This window comes from Acipenser ruthenus, chromosome 2, assembly GCF_902713425.1.
Source record: "Acipenser ruthenus chromosome 2, fAciRut3.2 maternal haplotype, whole genome shotgun sequence".
Taxonomy (NCBI): Eukaryota; Metazoa; Chordata; class Actinopteri; order Acipenseriformes; family Acipenseridae; genus Acipenser; species Acipenser ruthenus.
Window position 1 is genome coordinate 99,729,676 of NC_081190.1, and position 15,695 is coordinate 99,745,370.

The 15,695-nt window shown below is 38.6% G+C and overlaps 1 protein-coding gene across 6 annotated transcripts in view; it reads left to right on the plus strand.

Annotated features, from left to right (window-relative positions):
• The first annotated feature begins 369 nt into the window (after positions 1 to 369).
• LOC117409364 (la-related protein 1B-like) overlaps positions 370 to 15,695 on the plus strand; it is a 42,639-nt gene continuing 27,313 nt past the window's right edge. For 5 of the 6 annotated variants that reach the window (XM_034015295.3, XM_059004711.1, XM_059004727.1 and 2 more), the window contains exon 1: positions 370 to 2,202. In XM_034015295.3, the coding sequence (XP_033871186.2) occupies positions 1,797 to 2,202 (406 nt within the window). In that variant the 5' untranslated portion in view covers positions 370 to 1,796. Of the gene's footprint in view, positions 2,203 to 12,954; positions 13,073 to 15,695 lie in introns of those variants that run through there. The other variant, XM_059004741.1, reaches the window with a different exon arrangement.

Genomic DNA, 15,695 nt, shown 5'->3' on the forward strand with positions numbered 1-15,695 from the left:
TCCACTTTTAATTTCTCATAAAGTTGTGTTTGTACAATGTTGACCCTGTTGCTGTACATGTATTAAGGTACTCCAACAGTGTACCTTTCTGAGGAAATGTTTTACATTGTGTGTTAAGTGGGAGTTTAAGTGCAAAGGCAAAAGCTTCAGACCAACATGGAGATGAGGGCTGTATTGTGAAACTGCACCATGATTAAGCCATGTAAAGACAGTGGCACTTGATAGTTATGAAACTGTTGTTCTGTGTTTGCCATGTTGGCTCAAAATCTCTATAGTTTAGCACAAGAGGTCAACCACGGTGGAGCCAAAATGGCAGCAATCTCATCTAAAAACCCTGTTTCAAGTCTGGCACATGCGCAGTGCCGTTAATTCACAAGGACGGGAGGAGGGAGAGGGTGGCGTGTGAGGTTCTGCGGGCGGGGAGTGCGAGTAATTTGTTTTTTTCTCGTACATGGTGGCTGAAAACATAGGAGTAACTGAGCAACTAGAAAGAAAAGTTGCAAATGAATGGTCAACTCTCGTAATAAAACGCGATCTGTTTTTCCTTTATCAACAACAAATATTCGTATTATTGTTCATCTGAACAAACCCTTGATCCAGTCAGGGGTGGTTCACTGTTTTGGCACTGAGAGAGAGAGGGGGTGGGGGTGCTGTTAAGCGTAGCCTTCCGTATTGTGCTGACTGTATGTTGTGTGAGTGCTGCCATGCTGAGTGACAGCAGACTTTTTCTGAAGAATCCAAAACAGCGACTTACTCTATTATTTCTATCAAGCTTTTGGGTGGCATTTGGAGATGGTTGGTCGTATTGACTGATTAAGTCAATAAACAACACATACGCCTGACCTGTGTGATTCTGCAGACTGGATTATTAGTATTACCTTATTAGTACTAGGGCAGTTGTTTGGTGGCGGCGCTTGGTATTGAACTGAACTGGATTGACAAATTTCAAAGGAGGGTGGAGAGAAGACTATCCCTGCCTCTTCTAACCAGTGTATTTTTTTTTAACTAGTAACACGTAAAACCAGACGCTGTGTAATACAAACATATATTACGAAAAACGCTCAATTTGTTGCAAAAGTACTGGGAAACGAGCTGAGTAAAGTGGCCACACAGAGCTGAAGAACAGAACCCGACTGATCAGAGAACCCAAGTGCGTGAGGCGCACGAGTCTGGGCTGCGTTTTAGATTCTGTTTGGCGAGTTCTGAGCTGCGAGCTACGGCTGGTTGTTTATTCCTGAAATAACAAGACACGTATTAATAGTACAACTCCCGTCTCCCGGCGCTGCTCCTACTGTTGTATGGCGTCACAGTGTGATATAGACTGTTGGTGTCCCGGCGCGTAACAACCCGTGTGCATTTATAAGTAAATAATCCATTGAGCTAATGTAGAGGAAGCTGAAAGGGGAAAGGCCACGGTCATTTTCACTAACATACAGCAAACCACATGCTTGTCTACTTTTCACTCTGCTGGTTCACTAGGGGCAGCAGCTAGCCAGTCAGCGGTGGTGGTTGCAGTGTCAGCTTCGTTATGTTTGTTTTCTTTTTTAAATGAGAAGACGTTCTCGGGGAGGCTCAACAGCTTTTGATTTCTTTGTAAAAAGAAAGAAAAACTTTTGAACAAAAAGATCCTGTCATTCCTGAAGGCCTGGTGCTGCTACAGTCCTGATGTGATTACAGCGTGAGCTACTGATTTATTTTAATATAGCCAGAGATAGAAACAGAAAGGCAATACAAACGTACTGTACACAGAAATATTTTGAATCCTATTTTTTTTTTCTAAAGCGAAGATTTACGGGATGTCCACAGAAGTTGAGCCTTCTGTTTTGCAATCCTCTGATCGTGTTGATGAGGTGACTGCTGACTCCTCCGGCGGCGATAGCAACCAAAACAAACCGCAGATTGGGGACAAAGTTAGACAAAGCCTGCTACAGACACATGGAGAAAAACAGGGTGATAACAAAAGTGACACTGGAAACCAGGAACGAGTGGTTATGGAAACCCAGATAGAAATCGTAAATACAGAACAGGTAAACAATAACAAAGGGAATGACCAAAATGACCCCGGCATAAGCAATCAAGATACGGGAGAGAAACCAAAGAAAAAGATTATTGAAGCTCCTCTACCTAAAGTAAACCCTTGGACTCAGAAGAAAAATATGTCTCCAGCTAATCACACTATCAATGTAAATGACCAGGAATCAGGTTTGTATTATTATTATTATTATTATTATTATTATTATTATTATTATTATTATTATTATTATTATTTTATTTATACTAACTTCACTTATTTAAAACGAAAAAAGTTTGTAATAATCACTCTGATAATTATACATGTTTTTTGTTTGTTTGTTTTTTGTTTCTCTCAAAAAACATGGTGTTTTAATAACTTTTGTAATAAAGCTACACCATGCTTACGATCGCCAAGGTACATTTGTGACCATATTGGTATGTGTCATTCATTCCTGGTATTTACATACATGGACATCAGTTTAAGCAAATCAGAATTAAGGGGTGTGGTCTGTGTATAATGGTGCTGGGTGGTTAAGAAACGTAATTAAAAAGTAGTTATAGCTGTCGCACGAACTACTGCTTTTTTTGTGTTTGTTTATAGGGTTGCACAATTGAGTCGACGCGGTTGTTGAAACTTGCAAATTTCACTTTATCAGGATTAAACCTATTTTTATCTGCCAACCAGAGAGCCTGAGATCAAACTGAAACCAGATTAGGACATACATTTTAGGGATAAGTAGACGGGCTAGTAAACGTGTGTATTTAAGACTGGATTGTGTACTGCACGACTGTCACAAAACACTTATAAATTATTACCAATAACGCGTTTAGATGGGCTGTGTTAACTAGACTACAATTGTCCAAACAAATACTTGAAAATATTGTCTGGTTGGTAAAATGTAAATATTTTGCAAGCTGGTTAAACAATTTTTTAAAGCTAACTAACTGTTGCGTTCTCGTCAGTGCGTTGTTGTTGGTGTTGTCAAAGTGTATCAGTTTTTGTGTTAGGACAGATTTGCTGATGGTTGGACGTTCAGTGCGTCACCCACCCCCCTTCCTGATCAAATTGCACCAGAGCACGTGGAGTGCTGACAACTGCAGCTTTAAGATGTTTGAGAGAGAAATTAACAAAAACAAACAAACAAATAAATAAATAAATGTAGGTTTGTATGTTGCAAATCATCTGTGGGATTAAATCTTGAAAATAACAGGAAGTCCACTTTAATATTGCAAACCTTTTGTTAGAAATGCTATCGATATACTGATAATGTTCTGTTTTGTTATTATTATTATTATTATTATTATTATTATTATTATTATTATTATTATTATTATTATTATTTATTTCTTAGCAGACTCCCTTATCCAGGGCGACTTACAATCGTAAGCAAATACATTGTATTTGCTTACGATTGTAAATCGCCGGTTTGTTAAATGTCATCATCTTCACAAGAGATTTTTCTAAATGTAGGTTGAGTGGCCCACATTAGTGAGTGAGGTGTCTGTTTTATGAAGACCTGTTGATATCTGAACTTTTGACCCTGTGTTAACTACAGCTGACATGTGGGGTGGAACAGGGACATCTCCCTTTCTGAAAAGATAAATAAGTAGGTTAAATATTTAAACATAGATTGAAGGTCCTTTTAGGTTGGCATCAGCTCGGTTTGCGAAACAGCTTCCAGACAGGTTATTTTTACAAGTATGCTAAGTTGTGCCATCGATGTTACAGGAGACAGCATATCTCTGGAGAAACAGAAACTAGACAAATGGCGTTCATACATCAAAACATTAAAGTTATTGCTGTTAATTATTAATTTTTTTTTCAAATTTTGAAACTTGATTTAGAGGCAGAACCTATGGCCAAACCTTGGCCAAATAGCAATCCCAACTGAACAGGGTTTCAACGTCAAGAACACAGGGGACAAATTGATTATATATATATATATATATATATATATATATATATATATATATATATATATATATATATATATATTGGTTTGTTGAATTTTTTTACTGAAAATGTCTGAGTTTTAAAGAACAGTGCTTGAACTTCTGAGTGTTTCCAAAATAATCTGTGAGCCAACATTTCTCTTAATTTGGTCTATTTTGCATAAACTATTTTATTTATTCCTTGTTCTTAACATTATTTTAAACAAATTACTAGTGTCAATATTTAACAGGGATTGTAAATTTATTAGTTTCAAAGGTATAAAAGGTCACAGACAACCTCATGACCTGGAGGTTCAAAATGGGATAATTTAATGGGAAGTTATACAAAGTTGTCAACAAAATGCCTTATCTGAAGTGGGGAGCTTTGTTTTCTATATGGAATCCACCCAGCACACCAACTTGCATCTGAATCTAGGATGGTGACTCCAGAAACTTCACTTGCATCCTAGTTTGTTTGGTTTCATATGGAAAGACTCAAGCATGTGAGGAATCTAAAAAAACGATGCAAACATTTAGTGTTTAGTAGGCTATACTTCCAGTAAAACCTGATGGCAGCCTATTTAAAAAAAAACTAAAAAAAACTAAACTAAAATAAAGTTCAACTCATAATGGCATACTTTTTCATGGTATAGGCACCTGTAATGTGGTGTTCGTATTAAGCATGGATGCAAGTGTTGTCTTGTTTCTTACGTTTTCTGTTTGTTTTGCTGTACAGACACCATGACAGCTTTCCAGAGTGAGTTTGTGCCACTCATAAGTTCACTTGATGCTTCTTCCACATCATTCTTGACATAAAACTGATCGAGCATAAGCTTCCAGGCTGTGAGCGTAGAGTCAGTAATCATGAAATGATGGTAACGTTTTTCTCCAGAACAATTCCAACACCTCAAAGCAGTGTCGTCCTGCCTTTCCAGTGGTGTTACAGGGTATCTATTCACTTTATTGAAACAAATTTTCACTAACTGAGAACACAAAAAAATACCTGCACAATGCAGTGGCGCAGTCGCGTTTGATTACAAACAATGCAGTGTTTCCTGCATCATTGCACTATCCACGCTGCATACGTGCCTAATCACGCGAGATGTGATCAAATTCAAAAACATCTTTATTGGGTGTACATGTCATTGCACTTGATCAAGTACCATAGTACATGTAGTCAGCTTGCCCCAAAATGATTCTTATAAGCGGATTGCTTTATTCTTACAAGCAGAGTATTTTAGCATGGTTTAGCAGGTTTCTGCTAGAGTCATTTTGTAGGCTGCAAGGAACTTTTCAGGCTATAATATACTGTTTTTAACCAAGTGTTGTCTATTGCAATGTTATATTTTGGTGATGTTTGTTGTCTGTGGCCCTCTTGGCTAGGTCATATTATTATTTATTTCTTAGCAGGTGCCCTTATCCAGGGCGACTTACAATTGTTACAAGATATCACATTGTTTTTACATACAATTACCCATTTATACAGTTGGGTTTTTACTGGAGCAATCTAGGTAAAGTACCTTGCTCAAGGGTAGGGCAGCAGTGTCCCCCACCGGGGATTGAACCCAGAACCCTCCAGTCAAGAGTCCAGAGTCCTACAACTCCACACTGCTGCCCCCAAGTGTAGTTTTAACCCGTACCGTTGGTTTAGTAGAAAGCAGTGCATACACACTCTTCCAATAGTACACTATTTGTTTTTCTGCATGATGTGTATAGTATGAAGGCCTTGGTGATCCGTTTTGATTGGCTGAGCTGTTCAATCCAGCCTCTTGAAAAATAGTTGCCTGAGAAATTTGATTGCACTTTTCATGGACGTTTTTCGTGGATATACTTAGTGCTGATAGGTATGTAGGTCAGGGTGACCTACTTTTTGTGGTGCAAAAAAAATAACAAAAACTAAATCAAGTAGACAGATGTTTCGACAGTGCGGAAGGAATTGGGGGTTAGTATGGCAAGTTAAATGAGATAGAGTAGATTTAGTCTGCTTTGGAGATTTTACCTTAATATTATTTCATCAGTGCCACACATCACTACTCCTCTGTTTCTGCCTGGAAAGAGAGCTCTTCCTGACAGCTGCTAATGCGGCTCATATATTTTCAGAAGAACGTTGCTGTATACACAAGAGTCAACTGCGAACAATTCCAAGAATTCTTTTGGCAATTAAGTTAATATCTCTGTTGTTTCTAAGCGCCAACAACTTTAAATCTTCAAAATGGGGTTCACCCTGCATTTTACATAAATTGCAGACAAAACTGAAGAGACCCATGTGCATGTTGTTTTTTCACAATCTACTGTATGCACATGGCTTGTATCTGCCAGTTTTAGTCAATGGTCTCTAATCTAATGGTTTGTGATGGACTTTTGAATAAAACAGATATCTGTCACTTTGGGGTGACATTGGTAGTGAAAGGCCACTTTCACTGAACAAGTACATGCAAGAAGGTCATCTGAAACCAGAGGAGACCGAGTCAAGTCAAAGACCATCCACTGAATCCCATCGCAGGGTACATAAGAACATAAGAAAGATTACAAACGAGAGGAGACCATTCGGCCCATCTTGCTTGTTTGGTTGTTAGTAGATTATTGATCCCAGAATCTCATCAAGCAGCTTCTTGAAGGATCCCAGGGTGTCAGCTTCAACAACATTACTGGGGAGTTGGTTCCAGACTTCGACAATTCTCTGTGTAAAAAAGTGCCTCCTATTTTCTGGTATAATCAGGTTTTGTAACATGCAGAACCCTTTGAATTACTTATTGCTTTATATGAAACTTTCTGCCAAACATTATTCCAAATAACGGATTGCCCCATGTAATTTTTGAATAGATGACAAATCTACAGCAAAACATCTTTTTTATGTTTTGTTTGGCAGGTTAACAGCACTGCTGTTCAAAAAATAACCTGTCAAAAGAAGTCAACCCTATTACAAAGGTTATGTTCTTCTTCTTTTTTCTAGCAAATGGCTTTGCTTGGCTTAAACACTTTTAAGTTTGTGGCAGACGGTTCTTGCTAACCTCTTGATCCTTGCCTAGGAAGGAAAACACTAAACTTTATAAATAAATAAATTAAAAATTACAGCTCATTGCCTAGACCTCAAAATGTAAAACATCCAATTAGACAAACATTGTAGATCCTTGTGTCACTGCTGCTTGAGAAACCCCTTGTTTTTCAACTCTCCTGTCAGCCTCAGGGCAATAGGATCCCTGTTCTGTTACTACTGTACATGCAGAGAGAGTAATATTAAGTGTGTCAGCTCCACACAATGCTTTTAAACTATTTTCAAAAAGGGACCTAACAAACTGGAATTACAAGTATGATTCCAGCTATACAATAATGAACAAATGAACTGGAGGTCTCCCCAGAAAACAAAACCATACAATAATGTGGCTTGCTATTAGGGCTGTGTTTGTTCGCTAGCCAGGAATTCAAAGGTAGTCCGGCAATATTCACGCACTGTGTGTGTGTGTGTGTGTGTGTGTGTGTTGTGTTGTGTTATTTTTTTTTTGTATAATGCATATTAGTTAAACAAAAGTTGTATTAAAATCCACCACCAAGTCATTATAACTCTGTAGCTGCATCCACACTGGACACGAGCGGTGCGAGCGAAGTCGCTGAATGTCAATCCACACCAGACGCGACTTGGAAACGATCCAAAAGACTGGAAATAAATACATGACCCCGCCCATGCATTCCTTTTGGATTTACTAGAGGTGGGCTGTCCCACCCTGACCTCCGGCAACTCTGTTGTAAAATAAAGGTTGGACTTGTAAAATCTATAGATCCGAGTTATTGAACATCCCATATATCCTAAATGTTTTATTGCTATCATTATTGTTAGTAGTATTTGTACAGTTGTAATCGTAGTATAGTATTTTATTTTATTTTATTTTATTTTTTGTAGTACCAGTAGTAGTAGTAGTCCGATTTAAAGCCTGGTACATCTGCAGCTGTCAGATGTACCGGGACAACAAAATTATTTTATTGTTATACATTTATATATACAACTTACTGCAATCTCAATTGTGTTTCTTTACAGATTCCTTCTTTGATCCTTTTTGTTTATTAACTTTAATTATTTTAAAGTGTATTATTAATAATAATAATAATAATAATAATAATAATAATAATAATAATAATAATATCTGTGTTATGCGCAGGTCACCACTTGCCTTGTATTATTATTATTTACTTTTATTTAGTTTTTCCTTTTAAAACAGTCTGGTGAACTTGACAAAAAATGCTTTATAAATATAGCTGAGAATCTTCATGTATGTATGATCTTGGTAATGTTGAGATGTGTCACATAGAATACAAACGTGTTGCTGGCTTTGTTTTACAACGTATAGAATAGTAGGACCTTGATAATATTTTTGCTTGTTTGGTGAATCTCCACAAAACTTTGCTTTATGTGTATGTAAAGACCACCTTCTTGTCACAGATTTGTGCCACAGAACAATTTAGTGAACAAAATGTTATTTATCATACAAACAAACAAACCATAAAAAGCCATAGCTTAAAATTAGGTCACATGTTCAAGTTGTGTGAATGCAGGACCTTTTTTGTGTCATTTTTAAAAGCCAGCAAAAGTGCACATTTTTCATTTAAATGCTGGATATGTAGACTGCATGTATGCTCCTGTTTATTTTTGCTTATAATAAACCTATTTTTATGCAACTTGCATAATCGGAAAGAAAATGTCTCTGTGCTGCTAAATGCACCACCTGCAAGCCACCCAGGCATTGTCTTTCTTCTGGATGTCTTTGTAGCCGTTCAATTTGCAGTCATATAATAAATGATACTACTGCACCTCATAAATTAACTTTTCGTCGTCCATGATTAACTTGTTTTGATGCGTGACGTGTTTTGAGGCGTGTGTCAAGGGTGTTAACCTTGCTTCAGATTGGCCAGTTTCATTCCAGTCGCACGACAAAATTTAACAGGTTCTATTTTAGCGATGCGAAATGTATGGAGCAGGGTATATTTAGCCAAAGCATTGGGGGGTAATTATAGCGGTTGTAGTGCTTCAGTAAAATATGTACTGACTAGCTAGTGTACAAGACAGTGTAAGAGAAGTGCTATGGTAGAATATGTTTGAAACATACAAAGTATACGCTAACACTAATCATTTTAATTTGAAAACTGAGCACCGTCCGCTCCTCCCCCCTCCAGCTCATGTTATCCAGAGGCAAACCTTTAATTTCTTCATTCGCCATCTCGACAAGCATAAGGTCATATTATTATTATTATTATTATTATTATTAGTAGTAGTAGTAGTAGTAGTAGTAGTAGTAGTCAGTTTGCCTAGTTTTACGTAGCGTTTCCTTGATGATATCTCCATAATTGTTGTAGTACTTCATATAGTGTTTGAAGATGTCAGCAGTAGCATGCATGTCAATAGTATTGTAGATAATGAGTTTGCTGCACACTGCCAAGAGGTTTCTCCTCTTAGCTTCATCTTCATTCCCCTCCATGCTTAGTAGTAGTCGTAGTAAAATGTGACTGTGACTGATGTTAACCTGCTTGGAACGGTGACTGTTAAATAAAGCTAAGTCCACTGCAGTTGGTGCTGCTGCAATGCAAGCTTACTGTATACAGTATATCGCAAGCAGCCTGTAAAATAATAGGATTTTCAATCAAATATAAACTAGTACCGGTAGCTATGGTGACATCACCAGTAATATGCAAATTAGTACCATTTGAAGGTTCGAACCTTCCTTTGGTAATGTGTTCCAAACCTTTTGAAGGTCAAAATGCAACTTTCGTTGCAGTCCTACTTGCTATGAACAAATGAACTGGAGGTCTCTCCAGAAAACAAAACCATGCAATAATGTGGCTTGCTATGAACAAATGAACTGGAGGTCTCCACAGAAAACAAAACCAGATTTGTCTACCGTGTTGTTGTTGTTGTTGTTGTTGTTGTTGTTGTTGTTGTTGTGGCACCCGTTCCAGTTTGATTGGTATCATTAGCTAAATGATCAATTGATTGCTTTAGGACCTTGTCACAGGGGGTGCACATTGGTTCAGTTTAATAATTATGTTTGTGGTTGGAACAAAGACCAAACTTACATGTCACACTTACATTTTTAAATACTGTATGTCTTGAGAACCCATGTAAGATTATTGTAAATGATCTTCTGCTTAATGTTGATGCTGCTGCTCTTTCTGTCCTTGTCCTCCTCGACCTAGCTGCTGCTTTTGATACCATAGATCATAACATTCTTCTTGATCGCCTTCAGAAGTATGCTGGGATCTCTGGAACCTGGCTCTCCTGGCTGTCCTTTTACCTATCTGGACGCATGCAGCCTGTTTTCTATGATGGAAGCAGTGGTGACGCAAACCCAGTCACTTACAGTGTCCCTCAAGGGTCTCTTCTTGGGCCTCTTCTCTTCAACATCTATGTGCTTCCCTTGGGTCACCTCATCCTCCAACATAGCCTCATGTTTCACTCCTATGCAGATGACACCCAGCTGTACCTAAAACTAGACCCTAGATGTCCCTCTGCCATGGCCTGGCTCTCCGCTTGCATCCAAGACATCGAGGCCTGGATGTCTTCCAATTTTCTTCAGCTCAACACTAACAAATCTGAACTTCTAGTAGGATTGAAAACTCAACTCAAGAATCTTAATATTGCTGCCTTAACCTTGGAAACTGTCTGTTGCTGCCTGCCCCCACAGTACAAAGCCTTGGTGTACTTCTGGAGAGTAACCTCTCCTTTGATGCCCAAATCTCCCCTGTAGTCAAATCCGCCGAAACATCTCAAAGGTCCGTACCTACCTTTCCCTCCCGGATGCATAGATACTCTGTCATGCATTCATCTCCTCTCGAGTCGACTACTGCAACTCTCTCTATGGTGGTCTACCGTCACGCGCCATAAACCAATTGCAGCTGGTTCAAAATGCTGCTGCTAGGATCCTTACCAGATGTAAAACACATGATCGCATTACCCCCGTCTTGCCCAGCTGCACTGGCTACCTGTAAATTTCAGGATTACTTTCAAAATTCTCCTGCTTGCTTACAAGGCCCATCATCACACCGGTCCAGAGTATCTCTCCAACCTGCTGACCAGCTATGTCTCTGCAAGCAAGCTGTCCTCTGACTCAGGCCTGCTTGTTATACTCAAGCAAAAGCGCACCACACTCGGAGAGCGCTCTTTTAGGTTCTTGGCCCCGACTCTCTGGAACTCTCTCCCAGCTTTAGTGCATGCAGCTCCCACAGTTGCTCGCTTCAAATCAACTCTCAAGCCCCACTTGTTCTCTCTTGCTTTCAATGCTCTTTAAGCCTGATATCTGTTATTAGCTGTTGTCTAAATTGCTATTTCAGGTTTTTCACTTTATCTTATTCGTATGATTCTGTATGACACACGCATCCACAATGTTTAGAATTCATATCCTAACCTTGTATCCAATGTAATATGCCTGTATTTAATGTATTTGCATTGTTTTTTTTACTGTTTTGTACTATGCCCTGTATTTCACTGTACTTAATGTATTATGCATTGTTCCTCACTATCTTGTAAAGCGCTTTGTGATGGTGGTCCACTATGAAAGGCGCTATATAAAATAAAGTGATATTGATTTTCATTTAACTGAAAACGATCGTTTCTGATATTTACCTGATTTACCTGTTGTACTCCTCCTGGGGCCGGTTGTATAACAGTTGTTTAGACAGGTCTAAACTGCTAGACCAGTCTTTGTCTTGTCACTTAGACTAGTCTAGTGAAAGTTAGCCAGTTGCATAAAAAGTTTGACTGACTTACTGTTAGCCAAAAATATTAGCCTCCTGCTCCGCTGCCCCAGGCTAACTCCGAGTCTAGGTCTTTGTTGCTATGATATAGCAACTGAGCAGCAGGGAAACCGCCACGATGAAGACTGGGAGATACATCAGACAGCTGATTGTAGAGAATTATTTCTATGAATAATGCCTAATGATTATTCCTCATAGACAGTAATGTTTTTTTTCTACCATTTCAGTCTTTTACAGACCGCTTGCTCTGTGGATTAACACTGTTTACGTTCTCTCGGTAGTTCCTTCCTGTGCTTGGTGTTTGTAGGCCTACTGTTTGTGCACTTGTTAAAAAATGTCCCTAACAGTGTTCATTTTTCAGCATTGTGCTCCTCTAAAAGACATAATTTTTCAGCTGTGGTAAACTGCGTACATCTTTCTTTTCTAACGTCATTGTTTCCTTCTCGGTCAGTGTTTTACATTACCCAGAACACACTGCTGGTTTGGCTAGTTAGACTGGTCTTAGGTAAGACGCCTTAGCCATATGGCTTTAGCAAGACTGACTTAACATTAGACATAGTCTCAAATGTTAGTCTATCTTTATGCAACCCGCCCCTGTATCTCATCCTACAGTAATGTTTGAAGTTCTCTTTACGCCTGCCTGTTGGCTGTGTTGCAGGTCAGGAATGTACTGTATTAAGTAGTAGAATCCCATTGGTCATTTTTAAAATACAAAAGACTATCAGGTGTAGCTCAAACACTTAACATTTTTGTTTTTTGTAACCGCAGATTAGTATGCTTGGCTTTGACCAGTGTTTTGTGTGAGGCAAATGTAGCCCTTTTGTTTTGGTTACTAACTGATGCTTTGAAACCAAAAAAAACCAAAATCATTTTAATTACATTACTAATTAATTACATATGTTTAAGGAGTTTTGTTGAGACTGGCTAAATCTAGTAAACACTTATTTTACCATTTAAAGGATAGAAACAAAGTCATCAGTGCTTGGTGACTAAAAACCACTACATGTAAACCACCTGAACAGCCTGTTTTCCCCAGAACCTGAATTCTGTCTCAGACATATAGTTTTCAGACTTTAAGGAACATTAGTCTTACACCCTCCCCCACATTTAAAAAAAGATGACTGTATTATCAAACCACATGAAGACCATGGGTAGGGTAGTATCAGTGAGAATGCATAACTTCGGTTGCAGTAACACCCCTTGTTTTAATATGAGCAGTGGTTATCATGCGAGCCAACATTTCTAAAGAGATAAGCAATGCGTCCAAAACCTACCAAAGACACTCCCTTTCTGGTGTGCTCCATGGCTGTGCAACCAAGGAATATAGAAAGAAAGGAAGAAAACAAGAAAATGCTAAAGTTAGATGACTTTCCGTCCTGTTTTCCAGGCAAGTAACAACAAATAAAACCCTATTATCTACACGTAGTTTTGAATTTCATTGAATACCATTTGTTTTTGTTTTTGTTTAAAGATTAATTTGTTTCTTTCAGGTTTGGTTTCTGACAACAAGAATTGATATCTGATTTATTGGTTAAGTTTACACACAGTATTCTTGTGGTTACAAGTGATGGTTATTCTTGTATGCGGCTGCACTGTATCACTGAGGTTGAAAATACTGTAGTTCAGTCAGCATACAGTATATTGTTTTCATTCTTTCACAGGAGCTAGGCGGTGCATAATACTAAAATGAGTTTAGTGGTGTTGTCAATGTAGCCTCCAGTAGAGAACAGTGAATTACAGGAAATGTTAATGGCAGGATTGAGTGCTCAGCCACCGCGCTGAATTCACAGCTTTTAAATTTTGGTTTGAATGTTTGTTTATTTTTATTTATTTATTTATTTTACTGTCTTTCTGTCCTTACCGGTTTTTAATAATTACTCAAATACTGTGTTTTGTATTTTTTTTTTTTTTTTTTTTGTGCTTTGACTGAGCTAATCTTCTGTTTCTATATAAGAAGTGTTGACAGCTCCAGCATCGAATAACCTTTTCAATTTGGTGCTGACAAGCGAATCGAACTGTTATAAATTAGTCTGTGTTGTTCAGCAGTTCCAGAGCTTGTTCTAAGGAGAGTATTTCCCTGAATTCAGCCGTTTCATTTAAGATTAAACTACTCTGAGTGCTGTTGTTATTTCACTCGTGAGCATAGCTGTAAACCACCCGTTTGACCTGTTCAGGTAGGCTGCTTCAGTACTCTATGAACATTCATGGTGTATCTTCTATGCAAAAATAGGCCCGATGAGCCAAGTTAGCGCTGTTCGCGCTTACTGTATAATCTGACCTGATTGTGAAACTTTAGTAAGCTGTAACATGGCAAACAGTGGAAAAGGATAGTGCTGCTCAAGTTGCACAGTTTTAAAAGAATGACCAGGTTGTGTCAGTAGATGTTGCAGCCCAAATTGTAAGTGCACAGTATATTGTTTTTTATGGTTAGATCTTTCTCTTATTTTACTTTACACAGTTTGGTACATTTTAAGATGTATTGTATACCAATTTTCAAGGTTACATAGATATTGGTTGTTTGCGTGACTATAAGAAACTATCCTGGCAGTCCACCCTTATTGCCAGCACAGATCTCAGCCGAATCAGTACTGCTGTATCTGCGATGGATTAGACTTGATCTTAACATAGTGATAGCAGAGATGGCTTTCATTTCTTTGAGTGCATATGCAAAAGTGATAACCCCCCTGATGTAATAGGATACAGGGAAGGGGATATACAGTCTAGATGTTGTGTTGGAGAATGTCCGTTCGCTGTTGGGGCTACATTATTAGTAATGGATTGAATTAAAGCAGCTAGAAAACAATTGTCTCCTCGGGCACCGCAGACTAGCAGTAAACTAAAGAGTTAAAGAATGTCTTGTTATAGCAAGTGGACAATGTGCATCTACTTTTAAACCAGGAACTGTCTGGAGATTGATTTGTGGACAATGCAAAGCCCTTTTAAACAAGCATGTTAGTGACAGTCATCCCCTGCCCTGGCTGTAAATTAAATCAGAAACATGAAAAAGTGGATCACCACTGCATGCACATTTAAATACTGTATGGCAGACATAGAGATAGATGGACACATTTGAAAAAGTTTGTGTTAACTATGGCAAGGCTGGGGTAAGAATCCCCTCTCTCATAAGACAGGTGTGGCATGTGGGAATTTTTGTGGGAATAGAGCTTGACCACTGAACACTGCTTTGTTTTGAATGTTTTGTGTTAATTTAACTACGCACTAGGACTGCCACTGCTGGTACCCTAGTGGCTCCGATCTGGCCCTGTAATTGATTTTTATTGTAAATTGTACAACCTGGATGCCTGTGCTGGCGTGTCAACCGCAGTCCCTCTGTCTCCCGCAGTGGATGCCCACTCCCCTATTACACCCCTCCAGATTCTGATACTTGTTTAAGTTGTGCTCTCTGGAATGCTCTGAGCACTCTTCTGACACCGAGTGCTGAGAAAGCTTGTGTGATCACACAAATGTGTAACCATTCACCGAGCACAGGGTTTCAGAGTGTTTTTTATTTGCAAAAAAGCTCATCCCAAGTGTTCTTCCAAAATAAATCCAAATAAACATAAGCACCCTGTTTTCTGCCAGCCATAGACAAGAAAAGTTATTGACTGCAGTGTGTTGTAACAGGTTGAGCTACTTAATCACATGTCTTTTTCTGTTACCTTGATACAAGTGTCGTCTGTAATTTGAGGAACCAGTAATCCTTGCTTCTTGGTCTTTAACCCCAGAGCACGCCGATGACGAGTGGTGTCATTTAAATAATTAGTCACAGCATGTTTAAGATGTATCATAAGTTATTGTTCAGCCCCAAAAGTACCATTCAGTTTGCACAACGTGACATATGTGACTGCTAAAGGATTAGTGTTTGCTGGCAGAATCACCAGGGGTCACAAATGGAGATTAGATAAAGGGGCATTCAGAACAGAAAATAGGAGGCACTTTTTTACACAGAGAATGATGAGGGTCTGGAACCAACTCCCCAGTAATGTTGTTGAAGCTGACACATTATTCTG